Source organism: Anastrepha obliqua, chromosome 4 (genome assembly GCF_027943255.1).
Source record: "Anastrepha obliqua isolate idAnaObli1 chromosome 4, idAnaObli1_1.0, whole genome shotgun sequence".
In the NCBI taxonomy this organism is placed as follows: Eukaryota; Metazoa; Arthropoda; class Insecta; order Diptera; family Tephritidae; genus Anastrepha; species Anastrepha obliqua.
In genome coordinates this window covers 89,559,875-89,580,371 of record NC_072895.1, presented here as the reverse complement: position 1 = coordinate 89,580,371, position 20,497 = coordinate 89,559,875, and the positions used below count along the sequence as shown (strand labels likewise).

Sequence of the window (20,497 nt, the reverse complement as noted above, 5' to 3'; positions counted from 1 at the left end):
TTTGAAAAACAGTATAGAAACACTCGCATGCGCTATAAAAGCGATGACAACCCACACATCTTTCAGCAAGCCCCTGTTCCTTCGCACAAAGCGATGGCGACACAAGATTGTATGGTTTCAAATTTCCATGCCCACATAACACCGAACTTATGACCGACTAATTCCCCAGACCTTAATAGCCTGGGTTACTACGTGTGGCACATAGTTGAGCGTGAAACCAATAATTAGCATCATTTTAATTCCGTTTCTTCGCTGAAAGCTGCCATTGATACCGTCACGGTCAATATGAATGAGGAACATTTGATTCGGGCATGCAATCGTTTCCGGGCACGAATCCAGGGGTTTATTGCAGCTTACGCAAACTTTATTGATTGATTTTATAAATATTATATATTACAATGTATTAATATATTAAGTTATTGTTGTGTAAAAAATTGATGAAGTTTTATTAAAATTTGCTCAAAGTAAAAGCTAATTAGTTGTACTCTCAAGTTGTCCGCAAATACCTGCACTTTCTTAAATCCTGGCTAAGGCTTTGACAAAGCTAATCTGATTTATAGCTCACAATCAATTTGTAACCTGTAATTTCAATATTCTGCGGCAACTACAAAAAAGGCAATCTCAAAACAAATACGACGTATCATTTGGCATAAAAAGCCTTCAAATCAATAGTATAATTCATAAGTGAAAAGATATGCCTATATGCAAATCATAGTTCTGATACCCGCCAAATATGCCAACAGCGACTCATCATCAACTACTGCGTAAAGGAGATAACGATGGGGTCCATCAGAATGAATTTTTAGGCTAACCACATTAAACAAGATTGATTGAGAGATATTTAGCCCAATGGGTACTTAAGGGCTTGTTATACTGTGACAGCGAGGATAGTTTGAAAATGGCAGCAAATCTAGGGAAATTTTTTTGCAGGAAAATAAAATAATCAAAATTCTGAAAATAGTCCGATATAACTTCTGCTCAAATATGAACGAGACGGTATTAATAAAACGGTCCGCGGATGACATATGGCAAAAATAAATTTTTTTGTTTTTTGGTAAGACTATAATAAGCTTACATGGCAAATTTCAGCGTGATATGTCATTAAATTCCGGTTTAACAAAGTGCAAGCATCAGGTGACTCAAAAATTAAGAATAATTATGACAATTTTTTCTGTTGACGGTGTTGAGTCTTTTTCTCCAAATAAAAAAGCATTCGTTATGTGGTGTACACTTCCTTTTACCGCTGATATTAAACCACATAATTTTTTAATCATTTTCTTCAAAGTTATATACATTCACTGCTTTAAATAACTACAACACAGGGACTTATTAGCAATTTTTGAGAACTTATTTATTTATCACTTAATTTTAACATCTTTTTTATGAAAATATAGTTCACTCCCCAATAAAACCACATAAACCTTTGTGAAAATCAAATTTTGTACAAATACAAAAAAAACCCCGATATTTTAAAAAAGGGTGTGCAGTTTTATAGTCTAATAAATTTTGAAATAACAAAATACAAGCTGCAAGCTAAAATCGGGGAGATTTTGACATTGTTTTTCGGTGACGCTGCTGGGTCTTTTTTTCCAATTAAAAGACGGTCAGAAAATGCACAAGCCCGCCAGCAAATGAAAATTGTCAAAAATTTCCTTGGAATTTTTTCAGAACAAGTGTGGTACAAGAGGTATGGAATTTTGATGAAAATATTTTTTTTTTACCCTTTGTTTTGATATGGTTTTTGTGGGAGAGCGAATACTATATTTTCATTAAAAATTATTTAAATCAAATAAGAAATAAATAAACTGCCAAAATTTGTCAACAAGTCACAGTTCTGCACTTATTTAACGCATTTGGGGAACAATATGAAGACGCACGCCACAAACAGGAGAAGTTCGGCTAAATACCCAAAAGGGGTGTAAGCGTCAACAAAAACGTCCTATGTTATATACAACGTCCTATATGTCTACATAATAGGATCAAATGCATATACTTATATACGAGAAAGCTATGTAGGCTCAGTTTTGCTCTGGCGAAACCATTTTTGTTTTGTTTGTTTTTGACAGGCCATTTTAATATTCCCGCGAACAAACAAAATGTGTTTCCGATTTGGCATAGAAATACCCAAAAGGATTTGATTTAGCTAAAGACTTCCCCTTCCATGCAACAATTTTTTGTTTTAATTTTACGCAATTCAAAAAAGAGAAAAATAATCGCTTTACAAAAAATGTCTCTAAATTTTACTTCAATTTAAATTGGCATTTAACTCTACTAGATTTACGTATGTCATAGCAGTCTTCAGAAACAATTTAATCACTCCAATTAAGGTTTCTATTTAGTTCAGTTTTTTAGAATAATTTTCTCTTGCTTTAGTTGTGTATTTTTCTGCGTCAACTCTTGTTTGTGTGCGCCAAGACAAATTGGGCCAATTACATAATGGGTCTGAGTATCTTTGTATGTCTGTAAACATATAAATTTATTAGAATTTAAAATAAGCTTTCATAGAAATCTATGACATTACATAAGTCTGCAGGTGTACGTGCATACATGCAAAGGTATAAAAAATATACGAGCATATAAAAGTACGTTGGTACGCAGAATTTGCTTTACAAGTACGATTGCTTATACTGGGTTGGACCTTTTATTTTATTCCCGTCAGCATGCAATCGACAGTTTTCATTTTGTTAAGCTTAAATTTAAATTGGTGCGATGGCTGAACATTTGGAGGCAAGCGGTCGTTAGGGATGTTCCTATGGGTAACTAAGGATTTTTATTTAGTTTAACTTTAAAAAAGACGTATGTAAAATTGGATCTAAGAATTGATTTGATACATTTTATGCTGTACGTGGCATTACTTTCTCATGCTCTTGAAAGGTGAGGAATATAAAGAGGTTTTTGTGAATGTTCATGAACAACAAATATCGAAATACGTCATGTAAAATATGCTATTGAACAAGATAAATAAATATCATACACAGTGATGAGTTAATCAGAAGTTAACTTTAACCGTATGTTAAATTAAAAAGACAATAACGATTTAATAGTAATGAGTAAGCCTCCCAGACTGACACTGTTAGCAGTGCTCGTAACGTAAACGTCTATAAAAGAAGAAATAAAAATTGTTGCATATCTTAAGGAGGATTGGTGAATTATTATATATATTTGCTATTTTAGTAGCTTTTTCCATTTCACGTTCTTTTTATGCAGCTATTTTCTGAGAAAACCTATATTAAAATTTTTCAAAGAATAATTTTTTAGAACATTTTATTCCTCTAGCGACCTGGTAAATGCTCTTTTTTTCGAAATTCTCTGAAAATAGTCAAAACGACCCTATTTTGAGGGAGCTAATGGGTTAATATATTCTACGAAAATATTCTTCATTAAATTCTACTATGCATCTCGAAGCAAAGGTTTCCCTCAGATAAGTATTTTAATTAGATTTTACACTTTTTTGAAAAGCGCGCAGGTACATAAAAAAATTCACGTGAGAATGCAAAAAGTTTTCAGAGTTTTACGAAATGGTCCTAATACATACTTTTATTCTAATCTAGTTTCAGTGATGTTAAGATTTTTTATTTATTACTTATATATTTATTTAGTGATTATTTGTTTATTTATTCCTTTAAGGTAGTAGTCTGGTCAAATACCCATTTTTTATAGATATTTTTTAGGAATTTTTTTTTATTGAAAACAAAATGCGATCGTTTTGATTTTATAGTATGTTATTATTGACATCAAAGAGTATACAAAAACAATTTTTTTTTGTTTTGACGTATTTTTTTGTAGCACCAAAGTAAGCGTCTTAAAACAAGGTATTACAATGTGAAATTTTTTTGAAAAATAACAAAATGGCGAACTTTTGAAAAAAGGGTATGTTTTCGGGTGGAAATCAGACTCTAATATGGAAAGTTAGGGCTAAACCAAAACGCAAATAGCACTTGCCAAAAAGACAAGTCTACAGAATAATAATCAGTTTAAATTTTTCGTTTCGGATGTCCTGAAGAGCCAAAATCCTGTTAATAAGCCACCTATCTTTTTTTTAAGACGCTTTTTTTGGTGCCACACAACTAAAACAAATATTTAAAAAAAAATGTGTTTGTATACTACTTGATGTCAATAATAACATGCTATAAAATCAAAATGTTCGCATTTTATTTTCACAAAAAAACACCTAAAAAGTATCTATAGAAATGAATATTTCGGCAGGATTTTAATAGTCTAAGTCTAGTCAATAAAATCCAGTATTTCTAACAGACTATGAAAAACAGTTTAATGCTAAATAATTTAATCCAAAATGAATTAAATTCATAATTTACTAGTTTCATTGTAATGAATGAAGGAAAAGATAACATTTCTTATCATTTGCAGAGAAAGACTATTCGATAATACGAATAATTTAGTTCAACAATTCATTTAGTAACATTTTGAAGTGGTTCTTTGTTGAATAAAAATCTGGGCCAAATTGATTTCAAAGCGAATTAAATTCTCTCAAATTTCTAGGGATCGAAACATTGGAGGCATAATTGGTACTAATGTTTTATTATCAGTACAATTTATCTTAACTCACCTTTATTTAATCCTTAGAATGGTATAGCGAAATCATAGCAAGAAGATTTTTTCCCTAAATTCCAATTACTAATCAAAAGAGCATACCTACGAGAAACCATACTTTATCTAGATATGTTTGTAATATAAAAATCAAATTAATTCTACCTACATATACCTATACATTCACCCACATACACAAGCATGAGTACGCGTATACGTAGGTACGCATTGGCAGATGTCAAAAATTTTGTATTTTGGAGGTTCAATGTAAACCTAAAGCTAATAAGTACTTGAATATGTTACTAAATTATATGGTAGACAAAAATACTTATATATAATATGTACATAGTATACTCGTATATGAGTATATCCAAGCTTAGCAGCTTTGTGCATTGCTTGTCTGTGTATTCCTGTAAAATTTATTTCATGGGACTTACTGCGAACATGTAATTGCACTTTAATGCTAATCAAGCCACATTGTAATTGAAAGATAAAGGAAAAGAGAATTTTCTGAAAACCCAAAATAAGGCAACGGAGGGGGCAGTTGGCAATGAAGAAAGAAATGGGAAAAGGGATATTTCTTGAAAATCAAAATAACACAAGCAATGGAGCGGGCTGGCAATAAATAAAGAATTGGCGTTTGAGCTTAACAAGACTGAGCACGAGTTTTGTTTGTGGGAAGCGGATGTGCATTAAAATAATTTGAGAAGAAAAATAAAAATAAATTAAAAAAACAAAATCAAATAAAAGATTCACAGAAAAATATCTTATAAAATTGCTCATCTAAAATTATTTATATGAATTTGGCGGAAGTTGCTGGACATTTGCAAATTTTTTTGCTGGAATTAGCAGACTATGCCGTACTTAAGGGGTTACATACGTCTAGAATTTTAAGAAAATTGATTTCTTTTTTTTACAGTTTATTATTTTCTATAGTTTTAGTCGTATTTCTGTGGAAGTCGATTGTAAAAATTCCCCATAGATTCAAAGTTATGGTAGAAAATGTAACTGCACGACGAGAGTTTGATGCGAAACACGAAACTGTGATAAGATTCATAAAATCTCAGAGAATACGATGGCTCGAGCTGATGTTTCAAAAACCCAAGAGAGAACAACATGGAAGGTAGTTGAATTGCGCACTATTGGAAGTTGACCTTGAAAAGCTAAACGTGCGTCAGTGAAAGGAGGTAGCCTTAGCTGAAGACAGACGGCGCAAGGTTGTGAATGTGTTTCACTAAGAGCTGTGTCGTTGAGAAGAAGAAGTTATATTTTGCTCTTATTATATTCGTTTAGGGAAAAATAGGTCCATTATTTTCTCGGTAGCTGGCTCTAGTGATCGATATCTTGCAAATTATCAATCAAACAATTAAAATTGTATGCTCCCTGTTAAGGTGCCATTTCACACTACCGCTATTTCGGAGCGCTACATAAAGGTTTCTCAGGCTTAGAGTTGGAATAGAGACAGAAGCCTTGAACTACTTCCTGTAAGAAAACTAAATAGATACTTCAAAAATGTGCTTCAGATTTCCGTCTGAGAAGCTATTTCTTCGGATCAGAGTAGTGGAAGAATAGTATCCCTGAGTATCCCTAGTATCCACTGATTGGGGATGAATTGAAAAGATTCGATCTGATTGGAAAATATCGGAATATTTGAAGAATATGTAGGAATAGACTGAGAGAAACTTTCCTAATCACTTCAAGGAAACTCTGTGTTAGAAAATTAACTCGTTTTAAGAGCGGCATATCGCACCTATACTTTAATTAAACTGCCACCCAAAAGCTTTCTTATTACATTTGCTTTAAACAGATTTTGAGAAGATTTTTGTTGAAATCGTAAATGAATTGATGGGACCTTAACCAATGATTCTCTATTATGCGGTTCTTATAATTTTAAGACACTTGGTTCGTTTTGAAGAGCTAAAGCGCACGGATACCTTCCTTGCTGATACATGCCATATTTTCCCTGCTCTGGCATAAAACCGATAAATAAACTTCAATGCAATACAAAAATATGTACAAAAGTATTGCCAAGCACTTCTATGAACGGAGTCTAGACCAAGGTTTTCCTCCAATTCAGGATATTCACCTTGAGGATGTACAATTAAAGCGCCTACATAAATAAATTTGGCAGTTAGCTACTCTAGAAAAAATAATTTTTTGTTTTATGTTCGCAATGAACAATGAAACCAGCTGATTGTAAATCATGTCTGTACCTACTTTGCTACACCGACAGCCTCAATAAGTAATGAATAATAAAATTTAAAAAAGTTAAAAAATATATTCTTCATATATAAATGTTCAAAGCTCATATCTTCACGCAATATATAAATGTATATTTATTACATTTATATATTCATATGTTTCGGTCAAAAGCCTGGCAGATACATACTCGTACATACTACGAGTATAATCGCAAGCATACAAGCATAAAATGAATGTCTACGTAGCCATATTTTTACGCAACCGTCGCTCTTCAATCAACTCCCACTGATGAATAGCTGTAACTGATATGAGCATGGCAACAAATACACTCAAACAAATACTCACTGACCCTCGTACACATACTAAATGTATTTGCGAACTTTCGTTTCAGCTCGTGAAGAGGTCTGTAGGACCAAGAAAAACTTAATTGCGATTTTATTTGGTTTTTTACTTAAAAATGTACAGTCAACTAGAAAACTAGACCAAAATAAGTGTTTGGTAAAGCCGATGGCCCTGGCAGCCACTACTCCTCATTTCGTGTTAAGTAATTTATTGTTTTTCCTCGTTATAAATAAATATATAAAAATGTTTGGTAAATATTTTGTGAACACCGGATTTTGGTACTTATGGGAAATGGGCTATAGAACTAGAAACCCGAGAGAAAAAAAAATGAAATATGTGAGGATCGCTTCTGGAAAACTTTTTAATATCATGTTTTAAAGTATCATGCCTTAACATAATTTAAAAGAGTCTTTTTATTTATACTTATTCAAGATTCAAGATACTACATGGTCTAAGTTAGATTAGTTTAGGATAAGCATAATCAATTTGTTATTGCACTCACAATTTTAAACTTTTACAGTTAGCGAGTGTTACAAATATTTAAATATGGTTAGAATGTACAATTTCTATACGTGAAATTACAATAAGCTTATAACAGTCCTACCAAAAAACAAAAAATTTATTTTTGCCATATGTCATCCGCGGACCGTTTTATTGATACCGTCTCGTTCATATTTGGTATTCCAAAAGTGATTATTAAAATTGTAAATTGGAAACCGCTGAGTTCGAAAACGAGAAATACTTAAGTGGCTAATACCCAATAAGGATAAGTTTTTATAAATTTTCAGATTTAATTTTAATACTTTACCTCTCAATTACTTATGACCTCGAAATAACTTTCAATGTAACTAGTTGCCAACTAGGCCAAAATAAAATAGTTCGAAATAAAATTTATATAAACTTATTGAAAGCAGTAGAAGAATACAAGATAGAGAACGCGCAATACAGGCGCATTCTTGCCTTCCGAATTCGCTGTGGCATAACAGTCCGCCAATAAACAAACAAAAAGAAGGCGAATTACTTGTTTGTGAAGAAGAGTAGGCGAATGCAATGGAAAGAACCAAACACACGGAATTAAACCCACACACACATTCTTATCTAGCCTCGGCGTCTTCTGCATAAAAATGCAATCAAACTGCATTTGGAAGCTTTAAACTAAATTGTGCTTTCACAATTTAACACACAGCATTTCGTTTTCTTTAGTTTCATTAGTTTATATCTCGCAAATTACAATATTACCAAGCCATACACTGAATTTTTAAAAGCATTTAATTTCTCCGCCTTTTGTTTGTGAGCTGACGTCGGACTTGTCAAAATCGCGAAAAATAAAGTAACTGTTTTCATTAGCGGCTAGGCCATCAGCTTTGGCACCACCTTAGATATTCCATGCGCCTTGGAACACATGTGTAAGGTGGGAATGCCAATCCTGATGTACTTAAGTACCAAAATCCCTAGAAATAAGTTTGAATCGAACTAGTTTTCAACTAGACCGAAATCAACTAGTTCAAAAGAAATTTTTTAATTTTAATTTGCCCAGAAATGACTTTCAATGGAACTAGTTTTCAACTAGTCCAAAAAACTGGTTCGAAATAATTTTTATATAAGGTTATTTTAACACGTTCGCGGACACTAAACATTTCAGGGAGCTGCAAAAATAGACAGGCAATTATTTTTGAAACTACGAGTAGTTGTTATATGCAAAATCTGATCATACATATACTATAAGAGTAGTCAGAAGATCGTATTATAACTGTTATATGAAAGTACTTTATGAATCAGTTGTTCATTACTTTGAAATGTATATTAATTACAAAAACTTAAAGTTACATGAAATTAAGTGAACAAACTTGGCTTTAAAATTTGAATGCTGTAGCATTCACGTTATTTTGCATCACTACAAAAATGAATGCTATAGCATTCACGTCCGCGAACGTGTTAAGCAGTAGAACACATATACAAAGTGGGAATGTCAATCCTGATGTATTTAAGTACCGAAATCCCAAGAAATAAATTTCAGTGTAACTAGTTTCCAACTAGTCTGAAATAAGCTAGTTGCGAAAAAAGCTCACACAAGCTTATTTTAAGCAGTAGATAGCATCCGAAAATCCCGGGATTTTTTAAAATGTGTCCCGACATAATTTACCCACTTTTTCAAGTTGACGTATGGGAAAAATTTTGGAACAAAAACTTTTTGGAAGAACTTACGTATTAATTAAAATTATCAAATTTTCCCTTAGTTATAGGCACGAAAGAAAAGTAAAAATAATTGATACGAGTATAACTTCCTCATTTGTTAATAATAATTGGCACTTACACCATTCGTTGGGTGTTTGGCCGTGCTTCTCCTTCTATTTGTGACGAGCGTCTTGATGTTCTCCCACAAATGGAGAGGCCTACAATTTTATGCTACTTCCGAATGTTAGATGGTTTATATCCTCTTTGTTAGGTTTATGAAAAATATTTTAGTTTCCGATTTTTTTGTAATATTTCTCGATTCACATTTAGTTAGATTTCAACGGAAGATATTATGATATTCCACAAGCACGACAAAATTATTGATTTTGTGTTATTTTTGAATTATTTGAACTATATCATTTGTAAGTGGATGGATGAATTTGAGTAGAATGGCAAATCATAAGCGATTAGGCATAAATTATCAGTGTACTTGGGAGCTACGATAGGAAAACGGAAAGAGTGGGACTATATGGTATACCACTTTAACTCATCTTCCAACTTTGTAACTCCTTAAGTAATCTGTTAATTAATCTTATAAAATCTGTTGAGATATTCTGAACATATCTGAACTATTTTCTATATATCTCAGAGCGTCCCCCATTTAGAAGAATTTTATTTATCGTTTAAGTGGGTTCTCTTATTAGGGCTTATGAATCAAAAGAAGAAGAATAATCAAAAAAGTGCTTTGCATTCATTTTCCAATAATATTCTCATATTTAGTTTTAGGGGATATCTATGAGTATTATTAGAATGTTCCGGGACCACCCTATTCTGCTTTTTCAGGAAGCAATTACTTATATTAATTATTTTGCCGGTATTGAAATAAACGGTAACTGAGTCGCGAGGAACCGATGGTTGCATTACAATGCCATCATGAAATACCGTCAAGGAAAATAAAATTATAAATAATCAACTGGATTTTTCAGCAACTTCAGACTTGCACTTTATTATTAAATAAAATAAATAATTGGCGTTTACACTTCTGTTAGGTGTTTCGCCAAGCTCCTCTTCCTACTTGTGGTGTGCGTCTTCATGTTGTTGCACAAATGGAGGGACCTACAGATTTTAGCTGACTACGAGCGACGGATATTTTATTTTATGAGGAGCTTTTTCATGGTAGAAATCCACTTGGAGCTTTGCCATTGCCTGTCGAGAGGCGACAGCCATTAGAAAAAGCTTGTTCTATTATTTTACGTTCATGCACAGGGATGCAAGCATACGCACTCCCGAATGGTAGTCACGCACCAAACATTCGGCTCCGGCACTTTATTATACTAAAATTCAATAAACCATACAACTGCATACCAAAAAGTTTTCGTCAAGTTCTAATTAAATCTCATGAAGTTGCGATGAAAAATTTGAAATACAATAATTTTTGTAATTTTTTTATAAAGCTGGAAACTTTGCCGGAAAAGTTGTTAGAATTTTTCTAATTTTTTATAAAGTTGGAAACTCTTGTTTATATGGTTTCTGTTATTCCGTAAGATATAATTTTATGGAGAAATATCATAATAAATAAGTTGATTTTGATTCTTACTTTACATTCTGCTGTTCAAAGGCAATAAATTTACCTGCAGGGTTTCATAGTAGTTATGTGTGTGCGCAGGCGCAATATTCGTGTGATTACACCCGCACCTTCGCAGTTCGTCAGCACATTCGCCGCTTTAGTGACAGCACTTGACTCTTATTACAAGCAAATTAACACGCGCAGCCATACACACACACACACTTAGGAATAATGACAACAATAACAACAGTGTCAAGAGAGTGTCAAGTGAATTTTATTACCAACAGCAATAGCCATTATAAGCACAGCAACAACAACGAACGTCAGTAATATTATTAATAATACCGAAAGTGTTGAGTGAAATGTGTAAATTGAAACGATTAAACAAATGGTAAGTGCGTCAGTTATCTACTCGTAGCGTCAGCAAGAAAAGGTAAGAGTTGGGTTTTTGTAGGTAGGCGTTGGTTAGCGAGAGCTGAGAATGTTCCGCCGAATGTGCAGTGGGAATACAAACGCATACGTATTTTATTTAGTCGCCCTTGGTGTGTGTGCGGGTGTGCGGGTGTGTGTGGGTGGATACCTATTAAAAGGGAAAGCTGTTATGGGTGTTACCGCTATTTATTAAGTATGCCTTTTTTTGATATTAAAAGACATTTTAGTGAAACACTCCAGAGTCCATTTAATAAATAAAGGTGGGATTTCTGTTGCTAACCTCTAACGACATTAAGGTTCTTATATCAGCAAATATTCCTTTTAATGCTGTTTTCTTTTTAGTAAATCAAAAAAATACTTTCACCAAATATTTCAGTGATATCCGACTTTCGATTACCTCAAAATATGGCCGCTTCATAGCTGTATCTGCCGTCGACCGTTTTTTGTTTTTGTCGGGACAACTAGCAAGAACAGCAGTCAGGCAACATCAAAGCTATTCCGCTGCACTCGGGTTTCCTTTAATTTTCTTTAAATCTACCCGACCTCCGAAGAAATCCGAGTAGATCTTGTGGTGCCAAGGTGCCAAGGCAGTCGCTTCTGAACACATCAGTGCCAAGGACCTCAAGCCTGATTTGAGCGAAGTCCGGGCAAATGCATAAAGAGTGATCCGCCATCTCATCCTCATCACCCCATGCTGGTCAGAGTGCACTGTCTGAGATGCCTTCCTTGTCCATGTGCTTTGTCCATAGCTCAACCAGCTCCCTACAGTCCATTCTGCTTAATGGCAGGAGGATCTGCAGTCTCTCTGAACCTGCCAAGCTCGCTTGTGGGTTGAAGTATCAGGTTTGCTAACCGGGCCAGAGAAGTTGGCCTCAGAGCTCCATGTGTCCCAGGACCCATGCTAGCATCAGGTTATGTCTACCGACATAATTCAACCTGGATTTACAGGATTCAACTACCCTTGAAGTGGTTGGGGGATGTCTAAGGCCATGAGCACAGCTTTGCTGTCGCTGCAGATACATATAGACCTGCCTCTCCACCTGTTTTAGATAACAAAGTTCATTTGATGACATAGATTTTCAGAAGTAGAAAGCTATACTGGCCTTCTTTAGCCGATTTTCAGTGCAGTTTTGAGGTCAGTATAGCTCCAAGTTACCTAACTTCAGATGAAAGCAGGAAAACGTAGTTGTACAATTTAGGAATTCTAAAGTGTGGAGGTGTTAGTTTCAAAAGCACTTTGACAGACACTGCCAAACAGATTGCCGTATCAAATGTTACGATAACGCAAGACAGCCTTTACAGCTTACTTAAGGGGTAACACCACTGTACACGCGTAAAATAAACACGATTTTTAAAGAATTTTTTTGTATAGAAGGAAAGGGGAAACAATCACTCTGATTTGGGAAGTTATTACTTATATACTAAAATACAAAACTACAAAGTTTGATCGAAAAATTTTACAAAATGGCGGCATTGGAAACATTTTTGTAATGTGGTTTCTCTTGAAGGAGCTCCGCGGCACGCAGCACAGAGGGTGCAAATTTTAATCTGTAACAAAGAAACATTTTTTTTCTTAATCTAGATAAGAATAGCTAGAGAAACACGTAGGGGATTTAAAAAATATTTATTTTTGTGGAATTAGCAAGCATTTGAAGGAAAAAACTCTATTTTGGACTAAAAAACGGCACTTAAATAATTATAACAATCGTTTAAATTAATCTATCGAAAATCCCCTACGCTCTTCTCTTAAGAAGGTTATTATACAGACGTAGTGAAAAACCTGATTAAAAATATTTAAAAGTGTTTGAGTTATGCTGCGTGCCAATTTTAGAAAACGTGATTTGAGAAAAAGGCGTTTAAAGTTTGGAAATTTGGAGAAGTCGTTAGGTAGCAGTAACTAACGCTTGGTTAAAAGCTTAAAATATTTATGAAATAGACTTCGGTAACGTATAAAACTTTTTGTTCTGTATTTTAAAAGGTTCAAAGAATTTTTTAAGCTTATAAAAAAAAAATCAATTTTTTGAAATTTCTACAGTGGTGTTACCCCTTAAGTATCTTAATGGTTTCCCTCCAATTCAATTTATTTGCCGCGATGGCTGCCACATATGTTTTTATAGCTCGTACCTTGCGATATTAGTGAAGGAAGATTCGATGTTCCAGTTTTACTCCATTTTCCATTGGGTCATTTGGCCACTCTTCAGTCAAAATATAATTTGCTGAACACAAATTGCAACCAAAGTAGTTTGAAAGCAGCTCAAAAATCCAAAACAAAAAAATTGTACCTATGTGTTTCCCCATAAAAATAAAATTCATAAAAATCAAGTAGGAAATTATTACACTTTTGCTTCAAATTAAACTAATAACTGTAAACTCTAATTAAACCCCAAATCAGCTTGAAATGAACCGCATAGCTAATTTTACAAAGCAATGAATAACCGGCTATGAGAACGCCCGGAAGCGCCAACCAAAACTAGCAAAAGAATACAGTGCAGTGCCAAAGCACACACACACACATGCACATATTTTTCAATTCTAATAATTTCACACTTCAAAGGAAATCCCCATTCATTGTGAGCGGCGTGTGTGCCTTTGTGCCGAATGGCGATCAGCGGAAAAATTTCAAAGCACGAAAGACAGGACTCACGGAAAATTCCCACAATTTGACTCATCCCTAGTCGTACATAACCACACATACGTATAACAATGCATACATACATACATACATAAGTATTGTCAAGTTTCCTGTCAATTTGCTTATTTGTTTGTTTGTTTGTCACAACCACTTGTGCTCGCTTACTCTCAGTTGTCTGTAGCGTATCCTGTCGTAAGTGCTAAAAATACTCAACGCAGCCTAAGTCAACTACCGAGCCCAGCAAGGCTGCAGTTGGGCGTTGGTATGTGCGTATGTGCCCGCGATTGTTGTCTCTGCGTGTGGGCGTATTTAACGGATTCCCGGAAGGACGCCAGCCGCACTTACATACCTTCGTACAGGCACACATACCATACAACTCCATCGGCACATCCATACGTATATGTATACACACACATACTTGCCGATATGCAGTTACGTATTTAGAGGATAAATACGTATGTATATTAAACATGTGTTTGCAATTAAACGATGAGTGGTTCTATTTGATGTGGGAGCATAGCATAACAAAAGGACTTGCTGGTGATGGTCAGCATTTGATAAGCAGCAAAAATGTGAAGGTCAGTAAACTTGGCAAATTAATTAATATAATATGACACTTATTTAATAACATTTATGACTGATTTCCTCGGAAGAAAACGTAGTGAACCAATTCAGCGGCCATTTAAAGTCACACGAACAAGCCTCGAAAACTAAAACATCATGAAGATACTGCTATCAAGCGATAAGTTAGATATTAATAATTGAAGACTATTCTTTTCGGACTGCAGAAATATAAATAAAAGATGAAAATATTTATAAAGCCAAAAATTTTTCAAGTACTCAAATTTCTTCATTAGGAAAAAATGGATTTTCGAAAAAGTGATGCATACAACAATATTTATTTAACTGTCAACAATGCTCCTGTATAAAGACTTCAATCTGCCAATAAAAATAGCTTCATAAAATGTTATGAATGGCCAGTTCTGTTATATGGCATAAAAATACGGACCAGACCGTAAAATTTTCAGACATGAACAGACTGGAAGGAAGCATTTGAAATGCGACTTCATCGCAGATTACTTAAAGTACCCGGGATCGAACACATTTCGTATGAAGAAGTGCCGCGAAGAGTTCACAGTGACAGACAATTACTACGCAAAATCCGAAGTATGAGCTTCTACAGCTCATACAGCAGGGAAAGATCGAAGGAAGCAGAGGTATCGTGCGTATCCACTTTTCTTCGCTGAGTAACAGAAGTCAGTGATCCGGTACACAACTTGTGAGTCACCAGCAGGAGACCGCGAATTATTTTCAAAATAGTTTAAAATTTATATTGAAACGCCAAAAACCAAATTTTTAACAATATAATACATATTTTTAAATTGTGTAATCTCTTACATTCGAATACGAATAGCAAATAAAGAAGAAGGTAAAGAAACATCGAGCACAAATTGAAAAACGCGAATCAATGTAAGCGCCTCAAGCGCTCAGAATGCGCATTTGGCGGATTAAACAACAACAAGCATAATTATTAATTAATATTTAATCCTTTTTTACACAATTTAAGGCAAAATTTTCAATTTCAAAATTTTCAAGTTCGCCATTTTGATTTTTTTTCGGATTCCATGTTAAAGCGACAAGTCTACTCTTTAGTAAAAAATATTCTTTTGGTTTTCGTTTCAGATCCTCCAAACTTGATATCTCAAGTCAACCATTTTGAAATGGGGATAACTTCAAGCAACCTTACCACCCGGATTTATCATAGAAAAACAGAAACAAAATTTTGTTTAAATAATATTTTATGTAATGGAGTGATATGATGTGGAAAGTGATTAAAATAAATTTTAGTATGAAAACAAAATTCTTGAGAAAACAGTGAAATTAGTCAACTACGTAAAATATAAACTAATATTTCTGCTTTTCTTTCAGATTATAACTAAAAATCTACGTTAATTTGCATTTTGGTAGTTTTAACATGGTTTGTTCTATTAATTTTAATATGTTTTACTTTTCTTTTTCGAAGATATCATGACCCCACTTTTTCTGTTGGAGATTGCCATGGCATTCAATGGAAACTTTAAAACCTCATGAGATATCACCCAAACTATCTCACTTTAAGCCTATGACAACGACCCCGCATCAGCAACTTCATTCAATTGGACTAAAAATCAATGCCGCTAAAACAAAAACCCCGCAATTCAACAGTACCACCTCGGAGTCATTGGATGTTGACTGGCAGTAGTTTGCGTGCCTGCCGCACTACCTATGAAGCATTGTCGACGCTAAAGGAGGCTCGATATAGATGTTGAGCAAAAAGCATACAAAGCGAAGTCTGCATTCGGTATTCTAAGGATATTCTACCAAATTAAGAATATTCAAAGTGTGCGTTAAATCTGTCTTGCTATGTGTATGGGTGTACCACTTGGAAAGTTACAGGGATAATCACAAAACACCTCCAAACTTTCACGAATCGTTACCTCTGATGCATACTATGAATCTTTGGGTCCAGAAAAAGAAGCAACTCTGAGTTGCTTAGAGTAATCCATCAGATCGATATTGCCTGTGAAGTGCTGAAAAGGAAATGACAATGACAATGAAATGACATACTCCGAAAGAAGTACCACGTAGCTAAACATTCGTTACGGTGGAACGCGTTCCAACAAGTAAGATGTGCAGTTCGAAGGCCTCGTGTAACCTGACGAAGATGAACCGAATCCGAAATGGCAACTCCTGGCTTATCATGAAGCAAATTGCGATTCATAGCACAAATCCGTATTCAATGGCTTTGACGCCCATTGTTGAGTGATGAAAAGTTTTGATTTTGATTAACGTACGACACCATTTGCAAAAATTATAAATCATCCGATGGGTCGATTAATTTTGCTTAATTATTATTAATTTTGAGTAAAAGGTTAAGCTTACTATTCGTGTATCAAACGAAGAAATTCCGGAGCCCTACTTCAAGCCAAGACATTTAGGACAAATTTTGATACCATTTAATTTTAAATTTTTTTTATAAATATAATTTAACTATAAAGTTTACATTTAATAAATTTTAACAATAAATTTCTTACTTATTAGGATAATCAGTTTTTAATTAGCGCACATTTGCACCGTTATTAGTACGTTTTTGATTGACAGAATATCGCATGCTCTCTTAAGCAATCGATTACTTTGTCCCCTCCTCAAGTTAAATTTTGTCAAAAGCTGGCACTAAAATACCGTTTGGCAGCATACCGCCTAGGTAGGGAGTAACTCAAATAGCGATTAGTTAGTTCCCTCTCAAATTAGACAACCGCATTGCCCGCACTGTTAGTAATCTAACGATATCGAAAAGAAATATGAACTCACTGATTTGTGGAATAGTGTAAAATGTATCCGGCTTGCCAACGAACATTTCTTGATCCACTTCGTAATGCTCAGTCAGGTCAGGGTTTGGCTGCTGCTGATGCGGTTGGGCCTGCTGCGTCGAGGACATCTGCGGTTGTGCTGATTGCTGCTGCTGGTGTTTTTGTTGTTTCTGTTTCTGTAGCTGCTGCTGTTGTTGTTGCTGTTGTTGCTGCTGTTGTTGTTGCTGCTGCTGCTGTTGCTGTTGCTGCTGCTGTTGCTGTTGCTGCTGCTTCGTTTGTTCCATTTGCTTCTTCATTGGCAAGTGTTGATTTCTAGCATTTTGTTCTGATTTTTGCTGCTGCTGTTGGCCATCTAAGTTATGCTGCTGTTTTTCCAGCAGTTCTAACATATTCTCCAACCACAATTGTTGTCGTTGCTTTTTTTGTTGCTTGATTTGACGCCACTTTTGTAAGCGTAACAAATCTGCCTCCAATCGGAAGGCTTCACTTAAACTACCATATGGCAGATCTGCCGTCTGCAGATAATTCCATTCCTCAGAGCCGATTTCTTCTTCACCAGTTGGATAATCTGACGGTGGCAAGAGGTCATGCGTTGATAGATCCGATTGGTGTAAGCCTTGTGGTGGCGCTTGTGGATTCTGTCCGCCCATTTGATGCAATGCATAGTGGCCATCAGTGATTACCAGCAGCAAAAGCAGCAGGACACTACGAGGGGCGGAGTTAAAAGTGAACATATTTGCTAAAGCCTGGAGGGATGTATTTGCAGCGAGTTTGTGTAGCGAAATGGTAATTTGAAAATTCTTCTTTTGGCAATTTCTTGGCACATAGAAAGAGTTTTCGCAAAATTATTGAACGGCGGGATATTTTAATATTTTTTGTTTAAATTTTTTCTGCGGATATGTAGAGTAGTTTTAAATCACTTTTTTTTTGAAAATTAACAGGTTTTTTCTCATTAGAACGATCCAAACTTTGCTGAGTATAGTATCGGTGGTAGAAATTATTTGAATATTGAAAAAAAGTTAGATTTAAATTTAAAATTATATTAAAAAATGTTTTTGAAATATTTTGTTGCAAACTAGCAACAACAAATGTGATTTTGGAGTATTTTATTTGAAGCTTAAATTTTTTTGTTTTCTAGAAACATTTTTTTTTTATTTTTTTTCATTGAAGTATGGTAACTTTCAGTATTTTTGTGAAAAGTACTGCCAAAAGGTGATGTAAAGTAGTTTGAATATTTTTTTTAATTTTTATTTTTTACTGACATTAAATGTCATAAAAAAATTAATTTCAACTCTTTTGGTGGAAAATAGTGGCAAATATGCAGTTTCGGAGCACTTGTTTTTAATTTAATGATTTTTTTTCTTTTCTAGAAATATTTTTTTTTTGTTTTTGTTGAACTAACTTTCACTATTTTGATGCAAAGTATTACTAAAATGTGCAAGTAAGTAACTTGCATATTTTTTAATTTTTATTTTTTTTTATTTTTTTTTACTTTTTTTTTGGTAGTTTTTAAATAAAATTTAAAAAATTGTTTGAAGTGTTTTGGTGCAAAATATTGACAAATATGCAATTTTGGAGCATTCAATTTAAAATCGGATAATTTTTCTATATTTTTTTGTTGTTGTTTTTTCGATGTTGAAGTACTACTAAAAGGCGTGGTTAAAATTTAGCTTTAAAGCACTTTATTTAATGATTTTCCGTACCAAATAAAAATTTATTTTTATTTAAATTGATTTTCTCAGCCTTTTCATTTCATAAGCGTTTGTAGAGGTAGGGTTTTTGTTGTTTGTTGTTTTTTTTCTGTTTTAGTTTTTATTTTAATTTCAGGTAAACGTTTTTTTTTTCACTATGCATACTTGGTTTTTATAAATATTTTAACTGGATTACTGGGTGGCAAATCTTCAAGTTTCTTTTGGTGCTCCATTCGATGTAAAAAGCAAAATATTGCCTTACCCTAGCAATTTTTCCTTTGATCCTCCGCTTAATTTAAGCAACCTAATCTATTTTGCGATTGAACTTTATTTTATCGGTCTTGGTAAGCCAAGTCGATTTCATATACAAAAATCTATTTTGATGAAAATAACTATGAATTAAAACAAGTAGCTAACAAAGATAATTAGACATGCTTTTTGACACAAGGCTGGTTTACTGGTTCGCTGTGCCTATTTGAGTATAAACCGAAAAATTTTAAGAATTCCACTATGTGGTTTTCATGGATTACTGAGCAAAGTAGCAGCTATTAATGAGGAAAGTAAGAAATCTGAAAAACGATTGTATTTAATTAAAACAAAGACATCATTTCCGAAAACTTTTTTACAACATTTTTTACAAAAATTAATACGTTACAAAAAATTTAAAAAATTTTAATTTTTCCAAAAATATTTTACCAAAAATTTTATTAAAAAAAAAAAAAATTTACAAAAAATTAATTTTTTTTCAAGTGTTTCTCCCAAATTATTTTATTAAAAAAAGACTTCATTTCCCAAAACTTTTTTACAACATTTTTTACAAAAATTAATATTTTACAAAAAAATTTAAAAAATTATGATTTTACTATAGATTTAAAGTTTTTTTATTTGACCAAAAATTTTAATAAAAAAAAAAATTTTCAAAAAAATTTAATTTTTTTCAAGTGTTTCTCCCAAATTATTTAATTAAAAAAAGACATTATTTCCGAAAACTTTTTAAAAAAATTTATTTGTTACAAAAAAATTATAATTTACCAAAATTTTTAATTTTTTTCTTAAAAAAATATTAACAAAAAATTTAATTTTTTCCAAAAAAAAAAAATTACAGAAAATTTATTTTTTTTCCAATTCAATTTTTCAAATAAAAAATTTACAAAATATTTAATTTTTTTTCAAAAAAGAGGATAGTTTATCCAACAAAAACAGAAGTCAAAATGTTATAAAGAGCCAAATATATTTCAAGTTAAAAACTCCATGCCGAAATTATTAAAATTTTTTGTTTAATATCTCAGCTTACTTCTTTTTGAACTTCATATGGAATCGCACAGAAGCCTTCTAAAAAAGGATACCTACGCCTATTTGCTATTATTATTTATCCGAAATTGTAACATTACAATAAATGATACAATATATGGTCGGGGCTGCTTCTCTGTGCACAATTCCTCAAGTCGTGGCTAAACTTTTGAAAGAGCCATCCTCATTTATCTATCGAATTTCACTTGTTGCCTAAATTTCGACTTGATGGCCGCAAATGCATAAAAACCAGATGTGACTAAACAAA

At 33.3% G+C, this 20,497-nt stretch overlaps 1 protein-coding gene across 1 annotated transcript in view; it reads right to left on the bottom strand.

The window, feature by feature from the left end:
- The window catches only part of LOC129244267 (transcriptional regulator ovo), a 46,591-nt gene that overhangs the window by 13,289 nt on the left and 12,805 nt on the right, over positions 1-20,497 (bottom strand). The window contains exon 3 of the mRNA XM_054881884.1: positions 17,498-17,994. Within this exon, the coding sequence (XP_054737859.1) occupies positions 17,498-17,994 (497 nt within the window). The remainder of the gene's footprint in view (positions 1-17,497; positions 17,995-20,497) is intronic.